Source organism: Podarcis erhardii (genome assembly GCF_964252035.2).
Source record: "Podarcis erhardii genome assembly, chromosome: Z".
Taxonomy (NCBI): domain Eukaryota; kingdom Metazoa; phylum Chordata; class Lepidosauria; order Squamata; family Lacertidae; genus Podarcis; species Podarcis erhardii.
The window spans coordinates 48,759,446-48,784,498 of NC_138504.1; the positions used below are offsets into that span (position 1 = coordinate 48,759,446).

The following is a 25,053-nucleotide window of genomic DNA, read 5'->3' on the forward strand; positions in this document are numbered from 1 at the left end:
ACCCACCCGCGGACGAGGGAGGGGGAGAGCGCAGACGCGGAAGCGGCCGCTCTGCGCCGTCATCTCTACGGCCTCGGCGGACGCGAGGAAAAAAAAAAGAAACATGGCAGCCGGCGGAGGAGCGGCTCGCGGATCCTGAGGGGCCATTGCCCGCGCCGCCATGTACTCCTCCGCCGCCTCCTCTTCGACGCCGCTGCCACCCTCCACCAGGCGGGACTTCATCACCGTGACCCTCAGCCCCGGCGGAGCGCTCGAGGCAGCGGCGGCCGCCGTCGGCGGCTACAACAACAGCAAGGCCTGGCGGAGGCGCTCCTGCTGGCGGGTGAGGGGAGAAGCCATAGAGTCGGGGCTGGTGGTGGGGTGCGCGGAGAGGCAATAAGGGCCGCAGCGCTCTGCCCTCCTCAGGCCGGGGTGGGAAGTGCCGCGCAGGGCGCATGCGTCAAGCCTTGGAAAGCCAGGAAGCCCCCAGGGTGGGCATTGCAGAGCCATAGTCCTTAGGGTGGTTACGACTCTCCCCCTCCAACTTCCCCAGTCCAACCCAAATGGAGCAGCTAAGAGTCATAGAAGGGACCCCTAGGGTTATCCAGCCGGGCCCCCTGCAGCTCAGGAATCTCGGCTAAAGCATCCAGGACAGATGACCACACAGAGTCCACCACCTCCCGAGGGGAGGACTCGATGGCCCTTGTGGTCTCTTCCAACTCTAGGATTCTATGAGACAGTTCCACTGTCGAACAGCTGTTACTGTCACGGAAAGCTCTTCCTGATTTTTGGTCGGAATCTCCCTTTTTGTAATTGGAACCCATGGGTTCAAGTACTCCCCTCTGGAGGTGGAAAACAAGTTTGCTCCCACTTCCATATGACAGCCCTTTAGATTTAGTTGTAGGGTCAGGTGAGAAATGCAGGAACTTCCTCTGACCCCTTCCCTGCAGTCTGAAATGGTTGCATTAGCTGCACTGGTTGGATTTCTGTCTCAATTTTCTGAATCATATGTACTGTTGTAGAATGACTGAATGACTGACTGCTTTCATATCCCACCTTCTCCTCCAAGGAGCTCAAGGTACATGGTTCTGAGTGCCATAATAAAGCATGCACTTCCTCATTTAATCCCCACAGCAACCCTGTGGGGTAGCTTAGGCCAAGATGCAGTGACTGTCCCAAAGCCACCCAGTGAGCTTCATGAGTGTGGATTTGAACCTTGGTCTCTGCAGTCCTAGCTTGATCTCCTAATCACTACATCAGCACCAGCTGTCAATCACCTTGTGGGGAAAGGGTGTGGGAGGGTGCAGCTGGAGGAGGTGCTGGGGTGGATTCTGCTTGCTCTCCTTCCCGTTGTTGTTGTTACAGTCATACGTTGGGTTGAAGCAGCTTTGGGTTGAGCATTTTCAGGTTGCGCTCCGCGGCAACCCAGAAGTAACGGAATGCATTACTTCCGGGTTTCACCACTCGTGCATGCGCAGACGCTCAAAATGATGTTATGCGCAGAAGCGGCAAATCACAACCCGCGCACACGCAGATGTGGGTTGTGTTTGCTTCAGGATGTGAACGGGGCTCCGGAATGGATCCCATTCGCATCCAGAGGTACCACTGTATTGTAATGGTTGATTGAATGGGTTTTTTTTTAAAGGGTAATATTATGGATAGTAAATGTTGGTGTGTTTACCTTTGTTCCTTCAAAGGGCAGGGTTATATAAAGAACAGGAAGAGTCCCATAGGTGCAGGAAACTGGACTATTAGTAACAATTTATAAGAATATCAATCCCAACATGTTTTGAAAACAAACCTGGAGTTTTCATTTTAGATTAATAGACTCTTGCCCCTGCTGGGTTCCTTCCAGCTTTTAAAGATAGGTATATGAACAAATGTCCATGGAGTCCAGGATCCTGCTTCCCTCAGTGGTCAACCAGATGCCCCCCCCCAGAAGCCTTGGAGGAAGCCTTAAAGGCACGCCCCCCCCCAAGTTTGATGCTGCTAGTATCTAGTATTCTGAACACAGGTGTTCCAGCCCAGCTCCTCCTATGTTCTTCTGATAATTCAATCAGTCCAGAGGGAGCCTGTCAGGTCAAGCATCCTCTTCCCCCAGTAGCCACTTACCCAAGTCCACATGTGAGGCATAAATACACTCCCCTCTCCCATTGTTGCTTCCTAGCAACTGATACTCAGAGCCATGCTGCCTTTGAAATCTGGTGGCTCAATACAGCCATCACAATTGGTAGTCATTGATTGGCTTTTCTCCTATTTATTCTCCCCCCTCCCCTTGATTTTCAGACCAACATTTATTCTCCAAAGCAACTTGCATCAGTTCATGATGCTGGCAGCAGGTGCTGTACCTTCAAGGTGTAGGCAGGGTGCCTTTCTCTCTCCACTGAATCATCACAACAACAAAAGACAGACCTCTGGGGTGCGACAGGAAACAGAGAGGTGGCATTAGCCCTGGCAGCTTCCTTTTCGAGAAAGAAACTTTGAACAGAGAACTGGCTCTGTGTTTTCCTCAGACAGCTGTTGCTGTTAAGCCATGAAAAAGTCAAGAAGCGGCCTTGATCCAGATCTCATGAGCTGTGCTGTACGTAAGAGGAATCTCTGGCATTTTTTGTTTTTTGTTTTAGGCAAGATGCTGACAAGAGAGGGAGGTGCCCAAGTGCAGTGAAATCAGGGCAGTTGTGGAGGCGCGTGGGACAAGGAAGGTTCATGTTGCTCCCCTTTATAAACTCTCCTTTCTAATCCCTCCGTAGCGGAATAGCTATGGTGGCTGCATAGAACCTCCATGTTCAGAGGCAGTGTGCATCTTGAGTGCCAGAGGGAAGGGGGTTCTTGCCCTCCTGCCCTGCTTGTGGGCTTTCTGGAAATATCTGGCTGGCCGCTGTTGGAAGCAGGATGCTGCACTAGGTGGACCTTTCGTGTCATTCAGCTGGATTTTTCTTACTTCTTTATGGAACTATATCAGTGGTTTTTATTTAGGATCTGTGTTCAGAAGCTGGAGGAGATGCTGGAGGCATTCAACAGAGAGAGGCCAGGGAGGCTGTTGTATTTCCTGTTTCGGACTTTCCAGGAGGCTTCTGGCTGGCCTCTGTTGGAACCGAGTCTTGGATTGGTCAGTCTGAGCCAGCAGGACTGGTCATCTGCTCTAACTTTTTCTCCAGAGTCACAGCACAATTTAAGTTGTTTAACTGTTTTTGCTTGCAGTTTGTTCCTTTCCCCTTCCCTCCTCCCTCCCAACAGTTAAATTTCAGATTTTAAATCCTTCTAGAAGGGTGTGTGTGTATGTACTGTATTATACTATAGAGCAGAGTGGGGCAGAAAATAAGTCAGGATCTGTAGGTAGATTGGGATCAACTGCTAGATCTCTGGGTAATCTGAAGAACACCAAGAATGATTTCTCACTCCCAGTTGCTTAAAATTTACTGCATACAGTTCTGGTTGCCTTACCACAAAAATGTTATTGTAGAGTTGGAGGGCAACCAAAATTATCAGTTGGGGGGGGTTGGGGGTGGAGTGAATTTCTGAAGAGGGAAGTTTGCAGCATTTGGAACTCTTTAATTTAGAAAAAAAGCCAACAAGAGGTGGCAAGATAGGAGTTTATAAAATGATGCTTGGTATGAAGAAAGTGGATAGAGAAAAGTTTTTCTTCCTTTATTATAATACTCACTAAATGTTGCAAGATCCTGTGTTCCTAACAATGGCATCAACAAATTTACCCCAAATATTGCTGAAATACTGAAAACTGGGGAGGCGGGAACCCAGAGTGGATATTTTATGTAGAATGGATGTGTGCTCTGCTCAGTTCTGGTGCTCATAAGAAGTTCCTGGGCTCAGAAGTCTTTCATTCTAAGATTTTGGTTTTTGATATGGTCGATCTTGGGGTTCCAGTAAAAAAAGCAAAGTGGATCCAGCAAAGCTGAAGTCTGCCCCCCCTTATTGCAAAGTTTCATATGTGGTAAAGGAACACTGTCTACATAATTGCTTCAGAGATTCATCCTTGCTTTTCTGTGTAGAGTGAAAAGGGAGATACAAACTGGGAAGTGTTTAGTGCAGGTTGTGAAAACTCACATGGAGACCTGTGGTGTCAATGCATTCATGTCATGAGCTAGGGTTCTTTTCTGATTTAGACTCGTGAGTTTTTGGCATTATTTATTTATTGCTATATAAATAGCACAGTTATTATATTTGCATTTCTGATTTCTCTCTCTATTGTTTCAATCTCAGAAATGGAAGCAGTTGTCCCGCCTCCAGCGGAGCTTGATCCTCTTCCTGTTCGCCTTTCTGGCTGTCTGCGGAGTCATCACTTACGCAAACATGTCCGAACCCTGGAAAAGTAGGTCTATTTAACTTACTTAGCTTTTCTGCAGCTTAGCAAGGTTGCAGATTTGTAATTTGTAATTTTTAAAAAGCAACTAAAGCTTTCATCCTAAACTCAGGACAGGTTTGGAAAGTTCTATACAAAGAGAGGGTCCTGTATGCAAAAGGAAGAGGCCCTTCATTGGTGGGAGGCCAGTTTTAAAGCAGCAACCACTGGAGAAAAATTAAGGGGATCTTTGCTTATTTTCAGAGGCTGTTTTGCTTCTTTTGTGTTACTGTAATCAGCGGTGCTGAATGCAGGTTTAGACCACAGTGAAAAACCCCACCCCACCCCAGGCCTCCCTAATCAAGGGCTTATTGGCTAAAAAGTATTTACATGGGATGTAAAACAAATTCATGATCTCATTTGGGTGTGAATAATAAATGTGATGTTTTGTACCTGCTGAGAATGTTAAGATCCTAATGACTTATATCAGTACTATAAGCATATAAGCATCTACATGATCATTGCTGATCTAGTCAAACACTTGAAACATTCAACTTGTACTTCATTGTACAGTGGTACCTCTGGTTGAAAACGGGATCCGTTCCGGAGGCCTGTTCGCAACCTGAAAAGAACGCAACCCGCGTCTGCACGTCTGCGCACATGCGGGTTGTGATTTGCTGCTTCTGTGCATGCGCATGATGTCATTTTGCATGCATGTGTGAGCAGCGAAACCTGGAAGTAACCCTTTCCAGTACTTCCGGGTCACCGCGGGACGCAACCTCAAGAAATGTATCATGAAGCAAACATAACATGAGGTATGACTGTATTCGCATGGTGTTCACTTACGAAAACCCACATCGTAAGATGAGACTGTGCTATCATATTGTCAAAGCGTAGAAGTGAATGTTCGTAGACGGTTGGAAATACTCAGAAATCATAGAATCATAGAGTTGGCGTAACATGGAAGGACACTGGGCAACTTATAGAGAACTCTTGGACTTTTCAGAAGTAGTAAGATTTTAAAAAGGAGGGACTTGAACAAGTGGTGATGTATTGGTTACAGTATCATCAAATAAATGATGTGTTAAAACTGGACAAAAGAAGGGGTTTTTCGACCCAAAGTTCACAATTTGAAAGAGAGATTGTTGATAGTAAAGAAAAATAATTTCTAAAATGTATAAACTACTATTAGAATGGGAGACAAAAGATGAATTGGTAAAATTCGTTGGGTAAATGAATTGGTAAAATGGGTTAAAAAATATATGATCCATTGGGTAAGGGATAAAGGGCATGATATAGAAATGAGTGCCTGGGAGAAATTATGGAAAAAAGATCTAAAATTTACTGCATGTTGCACACTGAAGGAAAACCATATGAAAATGATCTATAGGTGGTATTTAACGCCAAGTAAATTAGCTAAGATGTATAAAACTGAAACTGATAGTTGTTGGAAATGTAAAGAAAAAAGAAGGCACATTTTATCATATATGGTGGACATGCAAAAAGGTTAAAAACATGGGAAATGATGAATTGAAAAAAATGTTTAAAACCCCAGAAGCTTTTCTTTTAGGCATAACAGATGAAAATATACCCAGGGACCACAAATCTCTTTTTATGTATGCTTACTACAGCTGCATGGATGGTATATGCTCAGAGATAGAGGGAAGATAAAATACCAACGAAGTAAGAATGGCAGACAAAGTTAATAGAATATATAGAAATGGCAATGGGGGGGGGGAATCGTAGAGTTGGAAGGGGCCACAAGGGTCATCTAGTCCAGCCCCTTGCAGTGCAGGCTTGAACTCACAACCATTAGATTAAGAGTCTCTTGCTCTGCTGGCGGAGCTAACTTGCTGTTGATGCATAGTTCGCAGCAAAAGTTTGCAAGCTATTATTTTGGAATTGTGCGTGCATTGAAGATGAAATACATATTTTGTTAATATGTTACATAAAACATGTTCAAGTTAGTGAGTACCCCCTCTGGACTGCCGGGCCCCAGCTGCACCTGCTGCCCTGTCATCAGCCCTGACTGCAATAATGAATGAATCGAAAGATCAAACCCAGTCTCAGCTCTTTGGGCTAATTTGTAAGGAAAAAAGAAATTATGCTAGTTCTTCTTGGTGGGTGATTTTTGTTGTGGGAGCAAGATACATTGGACAGGGTACAATGATTTGGTTTCCATGGTTTTGTTTATTGTTCTGGTAAGCCTGAAGCCAGCATGTAAACATGTTTAACTGGATGAGATCTTACCAGGAGTCTTGGACGTTCATTTCATTATGTTGCATCAGGTGGCATTCACTGCAGTTAATTTCTCTTTCCAGGTCTAACCAGCAGAGCTTCAGAGGAACAAAAGACTTATATGGAGGTCCCTGGGTTGAAGCCAGCAAATCAGGCAGTTCTTCCAATTCCACAAAATGCTGATGCCAATCAGGGGGATTTTTCACTTCAAGTAATTCTCTCCCCGATGTCTTTTTTGGAATTTAGAGGGTTGGGGGGTAGCAGCCTAACACACAGCAGGCACCCTCTGTATCTAAGCGTATGATATTATTTTATTATTTGGCTAATTGTGCTGTTTAAAATGTGTATTTTATATTGGACTTCCTTTAGTAATGCTCCCTTTTGAAAAGGTGAGTAAGAGGTGACATGATGAACATTTATAAAACGATGCATGGCATGGAGAAAGGGGATACAGAAAAGTTTAATTTCTCCCATACTGCTGGAACTCATGGACATCTAGTGAAACTGAATGTTGGAAGATTGAGGAAGAGAAAATAAAGTACTTTTTCACGCAGCAAATGATGATGATGATGATGATAATGATGATGATGATGATGATGATGATGATTTATTATTTGTACCCTCCCCATCTGGCTGGGTTTCCCCAGCCACTCTGGGCCGCTTCCAACAAAGACCAAAAATACACTAAAATGTCACACACTAAAAACTTCCCTGAACAGGGCTGCCTTCAGATGTCTTCTGAATGTCAGGTAGTTGTTCTTCTCTTTGACATCTGATGGGAGGGCGTTCCACAGGGTGGGCGCCACCACCGAGAAGGCCCTCTGCCTGGTTCCCTGTAGCTTTGCTTCTCACAATGAGGGAACCGCCAGAAGGCCCTCGGCACTGGACCTCAGTGTCCAGGCAGAACGATGGGGGTGGAGACGCTCCTCCAGGTATACTGGACCGAGGCCGTTTAGGACTTTAAAGGTCAGCACCAACACTTTGAATTGTGCTCAGAAACGTACTGGCAGCCTATGTAGGTCTTTCAAGACCAGTGTGATGTGGTCTCGGCAGCCGCTCCCAGTCACCAGTCCAGCTGCTGCATTCTGGATTAGTTGTAGTTTCCGGGTCACCTTCAAAGGTAGCCCCACATAGAGTGCATTGCAGTAGTCCAAGCAGGAGATAACTAGAGCATGCACCACTGGCAGTTAAACTTTGGAACTATCTCCCACAGGAGGAAGTGCTTCCCGCGAGCTTGGATGGATTAAAAAGAGGATTAGACAAATTCATGAAGGATAAGGCTATCATTAGCTACTAGCCGCAACAGCTAAGCTCCGCCTCCACAGTTGGATACAACAATTTTTCTAAATGCAGGTTGCTGCAAGCTACAAGGGTGGAGGAGGGTGGAGGTGACACGACAGACGTTTACAAAATCATGCACAGATAGGGAGAAGTTTTTCTCCCTTTTCTCATGACACTAGAATTCGAGGGTCATCCAGTGAAGCAGTAATTCTTCTGAATACCAGTTGCTAGATGCCGCAGAAGGGGAGAGTTCTCTTGCACCCAGATCCTGCATGTTGGTTTCCCTTTAGGTCACCTGCTTGGCCACTGTAAGAACAGGATGCCGGACTAGATGGGCAATTGGCTTGATCCAGCGGGCTCTTCTTAGGTTCTTACGAGTACCTAAAATACAACAACCCTAACCACAAAGGAAAGGGACGCGGGTGGCACTGTGGGTTAAACCACAGAGCCTAGGACTTGCCGATCAGAAGGTCGGCGGTTTGAATCCCCGCATCGGGGTGAGCTCCCGTTGCTTGGTCCCTGCTTCTGCCCACCTAGCAGTTCGAAAGCACATCAAAGTGCAAGTAGATAAATAGGTACCGCTCCGGCGGGAAGGTAAACAGCATTTCCGTCCGCTGCTCTGATTTGCCAGAGGCGTCTTAGTCATGCTGGCCACATGACCCGGAAGCTGTACGCCGGCTCCCTAGGCCAGTAAAGCGAGATGAGCGCCACAACCCCAGAGTCGGCCACGACTGGACCTAATGGTCACGGGCCCCTTTACCTTTACCACAAAGGAAGAACAGGAGAGGGTGGCTTTCATTTGTGTTTTCTACCATTGCCTATCTTCTCAAGGCTGTCTGGAACACAACTTGATTAACCATTAATCTGAGGAAATGCCAGACTCGTGACTAGGCTTCTTTGCCAGCACCTTTCTCAGAAAGGAGACTGAGGTTTACGAAAGGCCCTGTATGATTGCTTCACATCTTTAATCTTTGATTCCCAGCCCAGGACTCCACCTTGTGTCTTTTGCAGGCTGCTGACGAAGTCTTGCATGCTTACCACTCATGTAAGCAAGACTCTTTGGGTGACATCCCTGTCCCTCAAGCCCTGGCTCACTGGTGTGTCACTTAGTGTGGTCAGAGGTTGCTGCTGAAGGAAGCTCAGGTCCACTTGGGATACAATTTCTCTGGCAAAGTGGGCGAGAGAAGTGGTCTATGTCCTGAATTTTCCCTGTGTCTGAAGTTTGGCAGGATTGCTGGGGGGGGGGGCAAGCACCCTGTCCTGTCTCATTGGGTGGTGCAGTTATGACTCTCTTTTGCTTTGGAGGCAGGGCTGTGCAAATGGCTTCATGCTCCATCCCTTTTCATAGGAGGCACATTCCATTTTCCAGTCTTGCCTGTATTTCCAGGCAAGGGGGACCCTCTCAGAACTTCAGATTCTTTTCATGGTAGTAGGTGGTGTTAATCGAGAAATCTGAGGGCTCCCTTGGACAAAAAAACAGCCAGGAATACCAGAGCAAAACAGCAGCCAGTAGGCTTGGTCTTTATAGAAGACTGTCGCAACAGGACTCCCACCTGCCACAAGGTGGAACAAGATGGAAGCCCGGAACAAAAGAGAACCCAAACTTTTATTAGTTGCTAATCCCCATGTTACACCCCCCCCCAAACTACATCACTAATACATCCCGTTTACATCATGAAAGGGGAGGTCTTGTGGCAGTAATCTGAACATCCTGGACCCTGCCCCATGGTTCCCCTTGCCCTTCACCAAACACCCATCAAGTGTAACAAAAGAGATATTTACATTTCCCTGTTTCCCAGCCAAGTTAATCACACCCTTTTGTCTTCATCTGGGTTTGTTATTTCTGGAACGGCTATCTGTCTGCTGAGTAGCTAAGGTCACGTGTCTATATGAATTTCTGAAGTTTTCCCAGTGAGCCAGTACATAGATACATTTATCAGTGAATTGTTACATTTGGTATTGTGCTGCAGAGGCCCTTTGAATAGAGAGGAAGAAATTGTGATGAAGTGTTTTGTGGGGACAAATCACAAAAGCCACAAAAGTTATTGTGCTGATTTTGGTAGTGGGCTGCATGTGCCTGATATCTGCTGGAGGGGCAACCCCCCCCCCAACCTATACATAAATTCCTGCAACAGTGGCATCACTATTACTGGCCTGTTTTCTTCTGACCTGATGAGAGAAGCCTCTCATCTTAAAGAAGCAAATGGAGGCTAGTAATGAGGCCAGGACTCAGTGTGGCTTCCTGTCCTGAGAAACTAGGAAATAGCTGGATTCAGTTCCCTGTCAACAGATGAAAGGGGAAGGGAAAGGTAGGGGCAGTTTTAGTTTATCCCAGCCCTGCAGATATGGTCACAGACATGGGCATAGAGCCAAGTCTCCCCTTACTTCCCTGCCAGTCTTGCCAAAGGTGACAAAGCAAGTGGCTTTTTACAGGTATGTGTAGGTGTGTATGGGAAGGTGGGAAGTCATTGTTTTCTTCCTCTGCTCCATTTCCTTAGAAACCTCCGAAGCAGCTTCCTCTCCGGCGGGGACCTCCTAACCTGCAGATCAGGCCACCATGGAGAGACTCGAGGTTGAACTTCCCAGATGAAGCAGCCAAGGAGGAGGGAGAAGCTGGCCAGGCTGGTAAAGAACAAAAAACGGAGAAGTCCGTCATCAGGTAGTTGGCTGGAGGAGCATTGCTTGGTTGCAAGAAAGTTATAACACACATTTCGACCCTTTAGGAGAGACAACCGCAGGAGCAGCAGGAATGGAGATGTGAAGCTAACATGGAAAACATCTAGTGACAGATGCCTGGGCTTCAGTTCAGCTGGGGGTTAAGTTCTGAGACTAAGGAGAAGCTACACGCTGGCACCACAGAGGACCTGGGAGTGTTCTGGGCATAAGGGGCAGTAAGGGAGAACCATTTAAGAGACTTTTGTGCGGAGAAATCTGCACCCCCGGGAAAAGAGGAGCATCTATATTTGGGTATGCAGCACCCCAATCCTTGATTGAGCCTTTGTTGTGCATCTTTCTGACGTTGCTGTGACAGCAGAACCCAGACAGTTTTCCTTGAATAGTTCTCTTTTTGCAGCTGGAGAGGAGCAGTTATTGAGCCGGACCAGGGCACAGAACCTCCTTCCAACAAAATAAAGGAACCAGACAGGCCCTTGCCTGTGGAATCCGAAGATACTAAAGAGCCAGGTAATGAGTCAAGGGGAACCCCCATCTCTGGTGAGGTCAAAGCTTATTCCTGCCATGCAGGCAGTTGCTGGTTACTGCTACACAAAACAGACAGGTCTGAAACAGACATGTCTGTTGGGTACAGAGACTGTTGGGAAAATATCCAGGTTCAAGCCTGATACCCTGGGCTGCTTGGAACGGCCAACAGAATCCAGATGCCAGTCATCAGTAAAATAGGATGTTTATTTAGGTGTTGCAGGGCCGATGCATCACAGTCTCATCCAGCAAGTAGTATGGGGGGTGGCACACCAAATATGAAAAAAGCACAAGCAGGTATCTACAGTTACAAACAAAGGGTCAGGTCTGTCCATATATGGCAATAACTTCCACCTTCTAACTTCTATCGGCTTCTACAAGAGATGGCAACAGGCTTCTAACTTCCTTATCTCTTCTCCTACAACAGTTTATAGTAACAAGTGTGGTGTAGTGGATAACTCGTAATCTGGGGAACCGGGTTCGCTTCCCCGCTCCTCCACATGCAGCTGCTGGGTGACCTTGGGCTAGTCACACTGAAGTCTCTTAGCCCCACTCACCTCACAGAGTGTTTGTTGTGGGGGAGGAAGGGAAAGGAGAATGTTAGCTGCTTTGAGACTCCTTCGGGTAGTGATAAAGCGGGATATCAAATCCAAACTACTCTTCTTCTTCAAGTTCCTGCTTATGTGCTACTTTGTTCTTCTCTCACGGTTCTGTTGTGAACACAGCCTTCACATTCCAACCTTCACTAGCTCAGTCCTTCTCAAACACTTTTCAATTTCCATTCTTTAATTTATCTGACATATTAGTGGACATAAGATGTGGGCCCAAGCTTTCTTCCTGCCATTTCCCCTTTGTTTCAGACAGTATGGCTGCATGTAACATTCAAATGTTGTTTATTTTAACCTTTCTTAATGCTCATGGCACTGTGGGTTAAACCACAGAGCCTAGGACTTGCCGATCAGAAGGTTGGTGGTTCGAATCCCCGCGAAGGGGTGAGCTCCCGTTGCTCGGTCCCTGCTCCTGCCAACCTAGCAGTTCGAAAGCACATCAAAGTGCAAGTAGATAAATAGGTACCGCTCCAGCAGGAAGGTAAACGGCGTCTCCGTGCGCTGCTCTGGTTTGCCAGAAGCGGCTTAGTCCTGCTGGCCACATGACCCAGAAGCTGTATACTGGCTCCCTCGGCCAATAAAGCGAGATGAGCGCCACAACCCCAGAGTCGGCCACAACTGGACCTAATGGTCAGGGGTCCCTTTACCTTTATGGTTTTGTTTTAGCCGTGGTTTGTTGGAACAAACAAGGATCAGTCTTGTGGATAAACAAAGCAACCATGCCTAATTTTGCCTAATGCTGATTTCACTTTTCTAATGGCTCTTGCCTCACATCTCTGGCCATGTGAGCGTCTGGGGAGGGGTGCTGGAAAAAAACCAGGTTCATGCCAGTACATTGCATTCAAAAAGTAATGGGAATTCATGGTTGCACAAGCCATTGTTTGTAAGCCAACTTCAGTCCATGGTTTCACATTCTGAATTGTTAATTTCCCCTCCCCCCCAAAAAATATCAAACTTATTAGTCACTTGTCACCTGACAGTCTCCAAACAACTTACACTAAAAATAAATAAATACACACACAACAATAAGGGAAGGGGGAAAAAAATAAGGGGATTGTATAATATATTAATATATTGTCTAACGAAACACTTATGAAAAAGCAAAAAAATTAAATTGCCTTATAAATAATAACAGTGTTAACTATACAATTAACTAATAAGTTTGAAAATGGGGAAAAATTGTTTGGTGGTTGACTGGAGTAGGCAAATCATGCAATGTCAGAGGGGGCCCTTGCCTAAACAGAATCCAGAGAGCTGGTCCCAGCAGCTAAGTTCCTGTGTCCTACAGCTGAGTTCTTTTGCTTTCTGATTTTAGTACCTCTCAATGAGCGCCAGATGGCAGTGATAGAAGCATTCCGCCACGCTTGGAAAGGCTACAGGGAGTTTGCCTGGGGCCACGACGAGCTGAAGCCCATCTCTAAGTCGTTCAGCGAATGGTTTGGCCTTGGCCTAACACTCATTGATGCCCTGGACACCATGTGGATCATGGGCTTGAAAGAAGGTCTGCCCCATTTCTCCCATGTCAGTTTTTTCACCTGGTCTCGTTTACTTGATTTATTGTACCAAATGTCTATACCACTTCATCGTAGCAGAACCTCTTGAGTGGTTTATGGGAAGTGTTGAAATCACCACTAAGACAATTAAAAGCAAATAATGAAAAGCATTTATAAAAGCAAAGTCAGTAAACAAAAAGAAGAGATTTAAAACATGCCTGCTTTTATGTGTCTTCATAGGCTTGCTCAAACAAAAATGTTTTAAGCAGAAAAAATACAGTGAGGGCACTTGCCCGATGCCAATAGACAGGGAGTTCCAAAGAGCAGGTATTGCTGTGCCAGAAGAATGATTTATTGCAGCTGCAGAACAGGTATTACGTGGCATCTGCAACAGTGGCAGATCTGCAGATCAGAGTGGTCAAATGGGCACCTGCGGAGCGAGGCAATGCCCTCCTTTCCATTGTTTCTCTTGCTCCGCCAGTGTTATCTGAGGTGCCAGAACCTTTCTGCCAGAGCTGGCACATTACCTTGAATATTAGCACACTTTGCTGTAGCTGCAGAAGATTTTTCTTTTTTGTCTCTTGTGTGTGAGTTCGGGGGAAGGGGTTTAGTTTGGGCCCCCAACCTCAGGTGGACTGTGTCTGCTGTGGAGATCTTCCCCTGCCCCCTACCCCCACCCACTTCCACAGGCATGAATGGTAGAGAGCTATATTGGGCAGGAGCCATAGCTGCAGCAGAACACACTGTGCAGATGCAGAAGGCACTGGCATCATCTCCAGTTAAAAGGGTCCAGGTGACAAGTGATGGCAAATGCACTTTTCTGCATGAAAAGCTGGACAGCTGTTGCCAGTTAGAGTAGGCAGCACTGGAATAGATGGACCCATTTCCTAAATGGGCATAAAGGCAGCTTCTCCTGCTCCTAGGCCAACAAAGCAAACCTGTGTTCAGCAGCTTGGGAGGCTGCTCTTTTACCTGGCATCCAGGTGGGCAGGAGCCACTCCCAGATGTGGCCTTAAGAATGAGGGAGGGGGATTTCCCGAGTCTTCCCTTCCCCAGCAGCCCAGAAAACCTTGGTGCAGGGTTTCTGTTGACAATCTCTTGACTCCCTTCCCCAATGCAGAGTTCAAAGAAGCAAGGAAGTGGGTTGCCACTGACCTCAACTTCAACAAGAATGTGGACGTCAACCTATTTGAGAGCGCCATTCGGATCCTTGGGGGCCTGTTGAGCACTTACCACCTCACGGGGGACAACCTCTTCCTAGAAAAAGCTGTAAGTAGCCCTGCGATCTTGCAGTCCAACAGCAACCAACGTCCCCCACCCCACCGCTGCCGCCGCCAAATTCCCACAATAATGTCTGAACGTTTCTGGCACTCTTGAGAAAGTAGCAGCCCTGTGGAACTGAAAACTGAGGGAAGCCAGTTTAAAACCAGCGTATGTTTACAGTGGCTAATTGGATGTTTTCCATACCCACCTCTGCCACCTTGTCATGAGTCCCATAGAGAAATTGTAGAGAGAGCGGTCAGACCAGGAGAGGGTTGGGGTGTTGGAGGAGCTGCCTGCTGGTGACCCTGGGGAGACAGGCTGTGCCTGGGCCTTGAGAGGCTGGAATCCAATCTTGGGGAGGGTCCCGGTGGTGTAGCCTCCCAGCACTCTGCTCTGTCCCCTTCCCGCGTCACCTGGGAGTGCTGCGTCTACTCCACAACCCCCAGCTCCAGTGCCAGTCTCACCTCTGATCCTGACACCTCTGCTGCACCACTAGAGTCCACTCCAGCTCATCCTCTTAGGAGAGGTTAGGCACTCATCAGGAAGAAAGGGTATTCAAGGAAGACTGGAAAACGTTTATTGAATATATGAAGAATCATTGTAAACAAATTCAAACACTAGCAGGATTAGAGTAAATTTCAGCAATATAAATTACGTTGAGATAAAATGGATAAAATAGGATACAGAGTAAATAGAATATGAAACAGCAAGGGAAAGTTAAAAGGAGCCATGGAAAGCGGGGAAGGGAAGTCAATGTTTAATGTATTTGGTGTATGTTAATGGGGAAAAAACGTAACAATGAAAATCCCACATAACGGGACCCAGGTTGTGTTTGTGCTTGTCTTCATTTGCTTAGCCAGACATAGCACCTGTTGTTTCTTTGAACCCTGTTTTGTACCACACTGATTTGAGCATTGAAGATGTTGGCAGAGACTGCACTCCGAGTTCGAGTTCTCAATCCAGTGAGAGCCAGGAGGACACTTGCTGATAAAGGGCTCTGCAAATCCAAGGATTGGGGAAACCCTTTTGTGTGCTGTGGATGTCATGAGGGAGACCCTCAAGGGCAGCCTCCCCCAACCTGGTGCCCTCCAGATGTTGTGGACTGAAACGGCCAGTGGTCAGGCACGATGGGAGCTGCAGTCCAATACCTGAGTCTGGGGAATACTGCTTTGCCTGTTCTCCTCTCAGTGACACTTCAGAGCAGTCCACCCGTGGCAGATCTAGCTGTCAAGCAAATGATGAGCATTAGTGGCATTCTGTTTGGTTGCTGAGCTTGAATGCAGCAAACCACTTAGCTTTTTTGATATCCCTGAAAGAGTTGTTGATTTTGCTTCTTGAATGGCTACCCTCTCCCCCTACTCCCCCTGCCCCGCTCTATGTTTAAAGGCAAGCTGTGTTTGAAACTGAGGGAAATGTCAAGAGCCCTTGGTAACATTGCGTAATATAGCGGGGGTGTGGGTCTGTTCTAAAATGTCAGGCATGAGCCCTTAGGCCCTTCTGAAGTAGCTCTTTGGACCCCAGCAAGTCAGTACTGGCTTTGGCAGCCCCAGAATGCCCCTGCCCCCTTCAGAAAACAGGCTTCGTGATGGAGGGCCCGACCTCTAAGGCTGGCCAGCTCAGTAGTTCTGAAATGGCATGACAGGGATTGTGGGGGATTCTCCAGGGCAAGACAGGAGATGGTAGATAGCTTTCCATGAAAGGCAGCGAGCACATAGCCGCTGACCGCATTATAGAATTGTAGAGTTGGAAGAGACCCCTAGGGTCATCTAGCCAACCCCCTGCAATGCAGGAATCTCATCTAAAGCATCCATGAAAGATGGCCATCCAACCTCCTTGAAAGCCATTAGTTCGAGTCCTACTCTCCAGATCAGGAAAAAACAAGCTTGTTCCCTCTTCCATGTGACAGCTCTTAATATATTTGAAGATTATTGTCATACCTCCTCTCAGTCTCCTATTTTTCACGCTAAACCTACCCAGCTCCTTCAACTGTTCCTCATAAGGTTTGGTTTCCAGACCCTTGATCATCTTGGTTGCCCTCCTCTGCACATGTTCCAGCTTGTCAACATCCTTCTTAAATTTGGTGCCCAGAACTGGACCCAGTATTCGAGGTGTGGTCTGACCAAGGCAGAATGGAGTGAGACTAGTACTTCCCTTCATCTGAACACTACCTCTGTTGATGCAGCCTAGAATCATGATGGCTTCTTTTGCTGCTGCATCATGCTGTTGACTCACATTAAATTTATGACCCCTAGGTCATTTTCACATGTACTGCTAGCAAGCCAGGTGCCCTGTCTTATATTAGTGCAGTTTGTTCTTCCTGCCTAAGTGCAGAACCTTTCATTTGTCTTTATTGAAATTCACTTTGTTAGTTTGGGCCCAATTCTCCAATCTGTCATAAGGTCATTTGAATCACAATTCTGTATTCTGCAGAATTAGCTACCCCTCCCAGCTTGGTGTCATCTGCAGATTTGATTAGCATCCCCTCAATTCCTTAGTCCTAGTCATTGTTAATAAAGACACTGAACAACAATGAGCCCAGGACAGAACCCTGCAGCACCCTTCCTGTCCCTGTTCTTCAGGATGACGAGGAAGCACTAATGAGAACTCTTTGGATTCAGTCAGTCAACCAGATACAAATTCACCTCACAGTTACCTCATTCAGCCCACATTTTATCAGCATTCTCACAAGAATATCATGGGGAACTTTGTCAACACTCTTACTGAAATCAAGATATACTATGTCCACAGCGTTCCTCTGATCCATCAAGCTTGTGACTCTCATCAAATAAATGTGATTCATCTAGCATGACTTGTTTTGAGAAACCCATGCAAAATCTTAGTAATCACAGCATCCTTTTCTACATGCTCACAGACCAACTGTTGAATTATCTGTTATAGGACCTTTCCTGGTATCATTGTCAAGCTCACCGGTCGGTAGTTTTGTTGTTGTTTAGTCGTGCCCGACTCTTCGTGACCCCATGGACCAGAGCACACCAGGCACTCCTGTCTTCTACTGCCTCCCGCAGTTTTGTCAAACTCATGCTGGTAGCTTCGAGAACACTATCCAACCATCTCGTCCTCTGTCGTTCTCTTCTCCTTGTGCCCTCCATCTTTCCCAACATCAGGGTCTTTTCCAGGGAGTCTTCTCTTCTCATGAGGTGGCCAAAGTATTGGAGTCTCAGCTTCAGGATCTGTCCTTCCAGTGAGCACTCAGGGCTGATTTCCTTCAGAATGGAGAGGTTTGATCTTCTTGGTCTGTAGTTACCTAGGTCTTATTTCCCCCCCATTTTTGAAGATGGAGACATTTGCCTTCCTCCACTCTGTAGGGACCTCACCTGTTCTCCAAGATTTCTCAAAGATCATAAACAAAGGCTCTGAATTTACATCCGCAATCTCCTTTAGTTCCCTTGGGTGCAACTCATCAGGCCTTGGAGATTTGAAATCAATCAAAGTACCTCGGTGTTCCCTTACTACCTCTCTTCCTATCTTGGGCTGCAGCTCTCTACTTGCATCATTTATTCTGTTATCACCAGGTTGGGCATCACTTTCCTTTTGGGTGAAGACAGAGGCAAAGTAGGTACTGAGTAGTTCCACCATCTCTTTGTCACCCAGTAGCATTTCTCCACCTTCCCTATGTAGAGGACCTACAATTTGCTTGTTTTCCTCTGGCTTCAGACATAGCAGAATAAACATTAATCATCATCATTATCATCTCTCTCACAAGCCTGAGCTCATTCTGAGCTTTAGCCAGCCTGACCTTCACCCTGCAACTGTTGGCTACTCTTGTTTACCCCTCCTTTGTGATTGCCCAATTCTTCCATTTCTTAACTCTCAGCTCATCTGTAAGCTCCTTGTGCAACCACACTGCTTTCCTTAGATGCCTCCCACTTTTCTTTCTTGTTGGTATTGTCTGCATTTGGGCCTTCAATATTTCTCCATTTAGAAACTCCTGTCCATGTTGGTCTCCCTTCTCTTTGAGTATTTCTGACCATGGGATCTCACCCAGTAGCTCCTTCAGCTTTTCGAAACTGGCCTTCTTAAAGTCCAGAGTGCATGTCCAACTACACTCAACTTTCCCTTGCCTCTGTATCATGAAACCCAAGAGGACACGATCACTTCCTCCCAAGTTTCCCAGTACTTCCACTTTGTTGATCAGTTCCTTCCTGTTGGTGAGGACTGGGTCTAGAAGAGATGATCCCTTTGTTGCTTCTTCCACCTTCTGGGAAATGAAATTGTCAGTGAGGCAATGGAGGAATTTGTTGAACCTTTCATTTGTGGCAGAATTTGAGTTCCAACAGATATCAGGGAAGTTGAAGTCTCCCAGGACTACTATCTCTCTCTAGTTCTGTATTGCATTAGGTGCCTTCCTTCTGAGGTGTGACAGAGGTCCAGTGGGCCTGGCTGATGACAGCCCTATTAACTGAATGCATGACTGGAAATATTCCCCTTTGGTACATACAGCAAACCAACTCAGGTGGCTTGTAGAATAGCAAGTTTGAACCTGCACAAGGCAAACAAACTCAATGAAGCAAGACTGATTTAGCTGCCAATTTAGCTTATTCCTGCATTGCATGGGTTTGGGCTAGATGACCCTTTGGGGCCCTTCCAACCCTACAGTTCTGTGATTCATCAAAGTGGTTTTTGCTCATGGTGAATAATAAAATGATATTGGCTGTTCTCTCTCCTCCTCCTGTCTCTTCCCCCACCCCACCCTGCCAATATCACATATTTTTGACTGTTCAGAAAGATATTGGGAGCAGGCTCATGCCCGCCTTCAACACCCCATCTAAGATTCCATTTTCGGATGTCAACATTGGTCGGGGCACAGCGCATCCTCCTCGCTGGACATCGGATAGCACCGTAGCAGAGGTGACCAGCATCCAGCTGGAGTTCAGGGAGCTTTCGCACCTTACTGGGGAAGAGAAATTTCAGGTATAGCTGTTGGTGAGCTCTTCTCTCCTTCCTTTTCTGATGGCATGCAGAGGGGGACCGTTGGCCATCTAGTCCCACCCCCTTCCATCTCTTGCCAGAAAATGGGAATGTCAATCCATGCCATCCTGACTTTTGCAGGCCAGAAGTGGGAATAAATAGCTTCTGGGACATATATCATTCCTGTGCTATATAGACCCGGGCACTTAAGCTAAGACACCCAGAATGGAACAGGTGGGAGGGAGGGGTTGGAGAGACAATTGTCTGATATGATCCCAACGATTCCAAACCACCCCCAGTATTTCCAGTAACCAATGCAGCAGGATTTAAGGTTCTATTAAAATGCAGTGTAAAGTAGTTTCTCTTTTGGCAGGGTAATAGTTACTGTTTATCCCAGGAAAATAAATGAGCATGGAGAACAGGCTTGTCCATGCCTATTAGCCCAGCTAGCAAATGCAGGCCTTCTTGTTTAGATCTGGTATACCTCTAACCATTGGATTCTGAGAACGGGCAACCGGAGGCAACTGTTGCCTAGGAAGTCTTGCGGCCACTGAGAGAGAGGCACTTGGCTGGCCACTATTGGAAGCAAGGTGCTGGGCTGCATGGATACTTGGCTTGGTTCAGCAAGGCTGTTCTTGCATTTTTGCTTGTCTCTGAGAAATCAAAATTTGAAATTCAGTCCATCTGTTTTTGTACTTTTCCCTGGGGGGTGGGGGTTGTGTAAGCGTACAAATGAGTCTCCCTTGTTTGTACATGTAGAAAGCAGTGGATGGGGTGATGAAACATGTCCACACCCTTGCTGGCAAGAACGACGGCTTGGTGCCTATGTTCATCAACACCAACAGTGGGCAGTTTACCCACTTGGGGGTCTATACTCTTGGAGCCCGAGCAGACAGCTACTATGAGTACCTGCTCAAGCAATGGATCCAGGGAGGGAAGAAAGAAAATGAGTAAGTCCTTTTTACTTTCCCCCATCGCCTCCTTTCTTTTTTAAAAACTCTAGATTACATTGAACCTTGCTGGAAGTGGGGAATAGGTGGGCATCAAGGGGCCTGTTGAAGATCTGTGCCCTCCGTATGGAGGCAGACTATTGAGTGACCTGGATGGAAATGCAACAGCATGTTGGAAATCTGTCCACTGCCCCAGGCATTTCATAATCCTCCTAAACCAGACTTCCCTAGCCTAGTGCCCTTCGGATGCTTTGGACTACAGCTCCCATCATCCCCAGCCAGCATGACTGTATGATGCTAGAGCTGGTAGTAGTGCAGCTGGGGCTGATGGGAGTTGTAGTCCAAAGCATCTGGAAGGGTGCCAGTTTGCATAAGGCTGTCTTAAAACAAAGCCATTTTGCTCTATGACCTGTGACAGTTCATTCACAGATTGACACACACAAGGTAAATGTCACACAGGCTGGAAATGTGAAAGAGCTCTGGGTGGTATCTTGTCTGCCTCTGCTGACAGCAGTCACAGTGCTTAAAAAAACCAAGCCCTCCTGATGTGTGTGTGTGTTTATAATTGTCAGGCTTTTGGAAGATTACGTGAAGGGTGTCGAGGGGGTGAAGATGCACCTTCTCCGGAAATCGCAACCAAGGAGACTGACTTTTGTTGGTGAACTTGCTCATGGCCGCTTCAGCGCTAAAATGGTGGGCTTGCTTTCCACGGCTGGGAGAGCTATTTGTTAACATTGTTTTCTCTTGACCGCTCTGTTCTGTAAAGAGGTCCGATTCCTTTTTCCATTTTGCTCCTCCCTGAACCACCAGACTTCACCCGTTCTTATCTGTAAGGGTGTCCTGGTCTTTGACTTTGTAAAAGGCTTGCACCTCTCCTCCTTTTTCATGAAAGTTAGGCAGCAATCCTGTACATCCTTTCTTGACTGTGATCTCCACTGAATACAATGGGATACAGTTCTGAGTGTATGTGGACTGCTAGCCAAATTTTTCCTTTCTATTCCCCAAACAAAATCTTAATTCCACTGGATAAAACGAGCTGAATTTGTCAATGCACTATCACATTTTGGTGGGTGCCCTCTTAGCGTTGTAGATCTGTCTTTTTCTGGGCTCTGGGGCACCTCACAAACTTTTCACCGGTTGATTCAAGGAGTAGCTCCCATGAAAACGGTTGGGCTTTTACTCCTCAGTCGTCCATTGCACAGCCACAGGGAACTGCCGGCTGTGTACTAGGGTACAATCTTCAGCTCATGTCTGGCAGCATTCTTCCTCTTCCCTCCCTATCCTCGTTTCATTCTGGGTTGTCTCTATTAAGATCATAAGCCTTTATTTTTAATTTCTACCCCCAAGTGCACTGTCAGGAAAGCAGTATACATAGTAAAAAAACCCCCACCTTGAAATGCAGGGACCCGGTCAACCTGTCTGTTACCCCATCCAAATGGAGTACGTGCCCAAGAACCCTTTTCAACATCCTCTGGTTCTGTATCAGGGCTCCTTGCAGATAGATTGCCAGAGAAGTCTCCCCACCCCAGCATAGACTTTGAAAACTCATAGAGAGATTTGGTTCTTCCTTAACTCTTGCCATGTGTTTCCTGAGCAGGATCACCTGGTCTGCTTCTTGCCCGGAGCCCTGGCTCTTGGTGCCCACAATGGGCTCCCCGCGGACCACATGGCCTTGGCAGTGGAGCTGGCAGAAACCTGCTACCAGATGTATGCGCAAGTGGAGACGGGCCTGAGCCCAGAGATTGTCCACTTCAACATGCATGCACAAAAGGACCGGAAGGATGTGGAGATAAAGGTGAGCAACTCATCAGGTGCGGGGTGTTCCATCTGTCCTTCTTACATCTGTATTACTCCGATATTGGGGGTTTTTTTTTGGGGGGGTGGTCTAAAACTGAGAGGTTCTGCTTTATTAAAGACCATCTAGAGAGAAGATACAGTGGACGCTCGGGTTGCAAACGTGATCTGTGTGGGAGGCGCGTTCGCAACCTGCAGTGTTCGCAACAGCAGTGCCGCGTCTGCGCATGCACAGGTTGCGATTCGGTGCTTCTGCGCATGCGTCGAAACCCTGAAGTAACCTGTTCTGGTACTTCCAGGTTCAGCGCCGTGCGCAACCTGAAAACGCACAACCTAAAGTGCCTGTAACCCAAGGGATGCCTGTACAGGAGACAGTGGCGGAGTGTCATGCTCCAGCACTGGGGGGGGGGGAGCAGGCGGGGGCGAGGCTGGTGTGCGTCCTGGGGGCGTGGCACACTGCCTGTAAGGGGGGGGGCCGTGATGGCACCCCACCGGGATCACGCTGCCGGGGCGGTGCGCTCTCCACGCACTCCTCTTCCTCTGCCAGTGACATGAGAGTCCCAGTTTGTAGCTTTGGGTCTCTTAGCAACTGTGCAACTTCATGGTAAGTACCAGTGAGAGGACCTTTGGAACAGTCTTCCCTGTGCAGCTTGCCTGGCACCATCTTTGTGGTGTTTTAACACCATGAGAAACTTTCTATTCAACTGGGGCCTATTAAACGGCTAGCTGGTGTCACCCGGGCCTTGTGATTCTTGGCTCCATGTCGGGTGCAACTGAGTTTTGCTTTTGTGGTTTCCTGACTTCTTTGCATTCATGTTCAAAACAAAATAAAAAAATTCCTTCCAGTAGCACCTTAAAGACCAACTGAGTTAGTTCTAGGTATGAGCTTTCGTGTGCATGCACACTTCTTCAGATGAAGAAGTGTGCATGCACACGAAAGCTCATACCTAGAACTAACTCAGTTGGTCTTTAAGGTGCTACTGGAAGGAATTTTTTTATTTTGTTTTGACCATGGCAGACCAACACGGCTACCTATCTGTAACTTGCATTCATGTTGTTTTCTTATTTATTAAAAGACCAGCTAAGAGAACAATGTTATGAGACAACAAATGCAATAAAATGAATAACTTAAGAAAATAAATAAGCAAGCTACTAGCTTTTGTGTGCTACAAGCACCTATTAGGGATGTATAGTCTGGCATGCATATATACATTTTAAAAACGGACATGCTCAGTGGGTATATTGCAAACATTTTGGATCAAGAAAAGTAAGGATTATGGTAAAATGGAGGAAGGAGAGGCCAGTACACACACACACACACACACACACACACACACACACACACACCCCTCAGGGCTGAGGGATATGGGGCTACAAAGGGCCTCTTTCTTCTTCTATAATTCTTTATTTGTTTCCCCTACCCCAGGCAGCGGACAGGCACAATCTTCTGCGCCCTGAGACAGTGGAGAGCCTTTTCTACCTGTATCGATTCACTGGTGATAAGAAGTACCAGGATTGGGGCTGGGAGATACTGCAGAGCTTCAATAAATACACACGGGTAAAGCGGATCTCTGGGGTGCACTTTGGAAGCTCTTGGGCAGCCTTGGTCCATATCTTCACATGATGCACAGCTGATTTGTGGAATTTGCTGCCACAAAATGTGAAGGCCTTGAGCTTAATTAACTTTAGAGGGTGGGTGGGTGGGTGTGCATGAGAAATCCAGTGGCTATTAGTCCTAGTGGCTAAATGAAGCCTCCATGTTCAGAAGCAGCATAGCTCTGAAGACCACTTGCTGAGGAGCAACAGCAGGGGAAACCAGTTGTCTTTATGCCCTGCTTGAGGACTTTACCTAGAGGCAACTGGCTGACCCCTGTTGGAAGCAAGTGGCTGGCCTTGGTGTGTTCTTTGGTATGATCCAGTAGGGATGCCCTTAAGGTGCTTGTTTTTAAAGATTATCATCTCACTTTGCCAGCTTGTGCTAGCTGTCCAGGCCAGCCTCTGCCAACCTGGCGTCCTTCAGACGTTTTGGGCTGCGACTCCCATCAGCCTCCAGCACAATGAGTTGTAGTTTGGAACACCTGGAGGACACCAGGTTGAAGAAGGCTGGCTTAGAACATTCAAGGCAGTCATATGCATGACACCAGGCAATGCAGGAAAGACGACATTCTTGGAGGCTGTCCTCCTGTGCACAACCCTCCCACACTTTTCCTCATGACGTAGAAAACATGGGATTTGGAAATCTTACGTGGAGGGGGTGGGGAATGGCTGGTGCAGATGTGTGTGTCATTACACTTGCCAAGCAATAACCAAATGGCTCTAGGCAGGGAGCAGTCCCATGCTCAGGTTTGTTTTCTTGGGATCCTTCTGCCCAGGTCCCCACTGGTGGCTACACGTCCATCAACAACGTCCAGAGCACCAGCAACCCGGAGCCAAGAGACAAGATGGAAAGCTTTTTCCTCGGGGAAACACTCAAGTATCTTTTCTTGCTCTTCTCTGACGATGTGGACTTGATAAACCTCGATAAGTATGTCTTCAACACAGAAGCTCACCCTCTTCCAATTTGGCCATCAGCATAAAATGAAAGATGAGGCACCAACCATTCCCGGTCTTGATCGTGTCCCAACTTGTTGGGGTCTGAAGGGAGGTGTGCAGAGTTTTGTGGGTTCATTTTTTTGCTGGCAGCACGCCAGAAAGGTTTACAGAAGGGAAGCTCCAGACATACTCCCCCTCCCCCCACCACACTACCCTTGCGTCTTATCTCTCCGTCCACAAAGACTTGGTTGGGCAAGCAACGAAGTGCAATGCTGAATCCTGCCTGGAGCACGAGACATTTGAGAGGAGAAACAGGGATCACATTTATTTGACCTGGTGAGATCCACCAAGCCTTAGATTTCGTATTGGTGTCCGAATGAACATCCTGGTGAGAGGAGACTCATTTGGGAACGCCAAGCTGCTCTCACTTTACAGCATCGTTCCACTGTATGAGCCTGTGCCATGTCTGTATGGTAGAGGGAACAGAA

The 25,053-nt window shown here is 47.0% G+C and overlaps 1 protein-coding gene across 2 annotated transcripts; it reads left to right on the forward strand.

Moving 5' to 3' along the window:
* The first annotated feature begins 66 nt into the window (after nucleotides 1-66).
* On the forward strand, nucleotides 67-24,629 carry MAN1B1 (mannosidase alpha class 1B member 1). 2 transcript variants are annotated; one of them, XM_081847590.1, is made up of 13 exons: nucleotides 67-322; nucleotides 4,201-4,309; nucleotides 6,601-6,728; nucleotides 10,297-10,457; nucleotides 10,872-10,981; nucleotides 12,920-13,105; nucleotides 14,218-14,366; nucleotides 19,104-19,292; nucleotides 20,049-20,239; nucleotides 20,812-20,932; nucleotides 21,837-22,034; nucleotides 23,460-23,591; nucleotides 24,406-24,629. In XM_081847590.1, the coding sequence occupies exons 1-13, from the start codon at nucleotides 161-163 to the stop codon at nucleotides 24,607-24,609; spliced, it is 2,040 nt and encodes a 679-aa protein (XP_081703716.1). In that variant the 5' UTR covers nucleotides 67-160; the 3' UTR covers nucleotides 24,610-24,629. The 2 variants fall into 2 exon arrangements, with proteins under 2 accessions (XP_081703716.1, XP_081703717.1); XM_081847591.1 differs by lacking the exon at nucleotides 67-322 and adding an exon at nucleotides 2,216-2,560.
* The last annotated feature ends 424 nt before the right edge of the window (nucleotides 24,630-25,053 follow it).

Bases quoted from the DNA above. Each gene is read 5' to 3' on its own strand.
- MAN1B1 (XM_081847590.1), top strand. From the start codon at position 161: ATGTACTCCTCCGCCGCCTCCTCTTCGACGCCGCTGCCACCCTCCACC. The intron at 4,310-6,600 runs GTAGGTCTATTT...TTCTCTTTCCAG, and splicing joins CATGTCCGAACCCTGGAAAA to GTCTAACCAGCAGAGCTTCA. The intron at 10,982-12,919 runs GTAATGAGTCAA...TTCTGATTTTAG, and splicing joins CGAAGATACTAAAGAGCCAG to TACCTCTCAATGAGCGCCAG.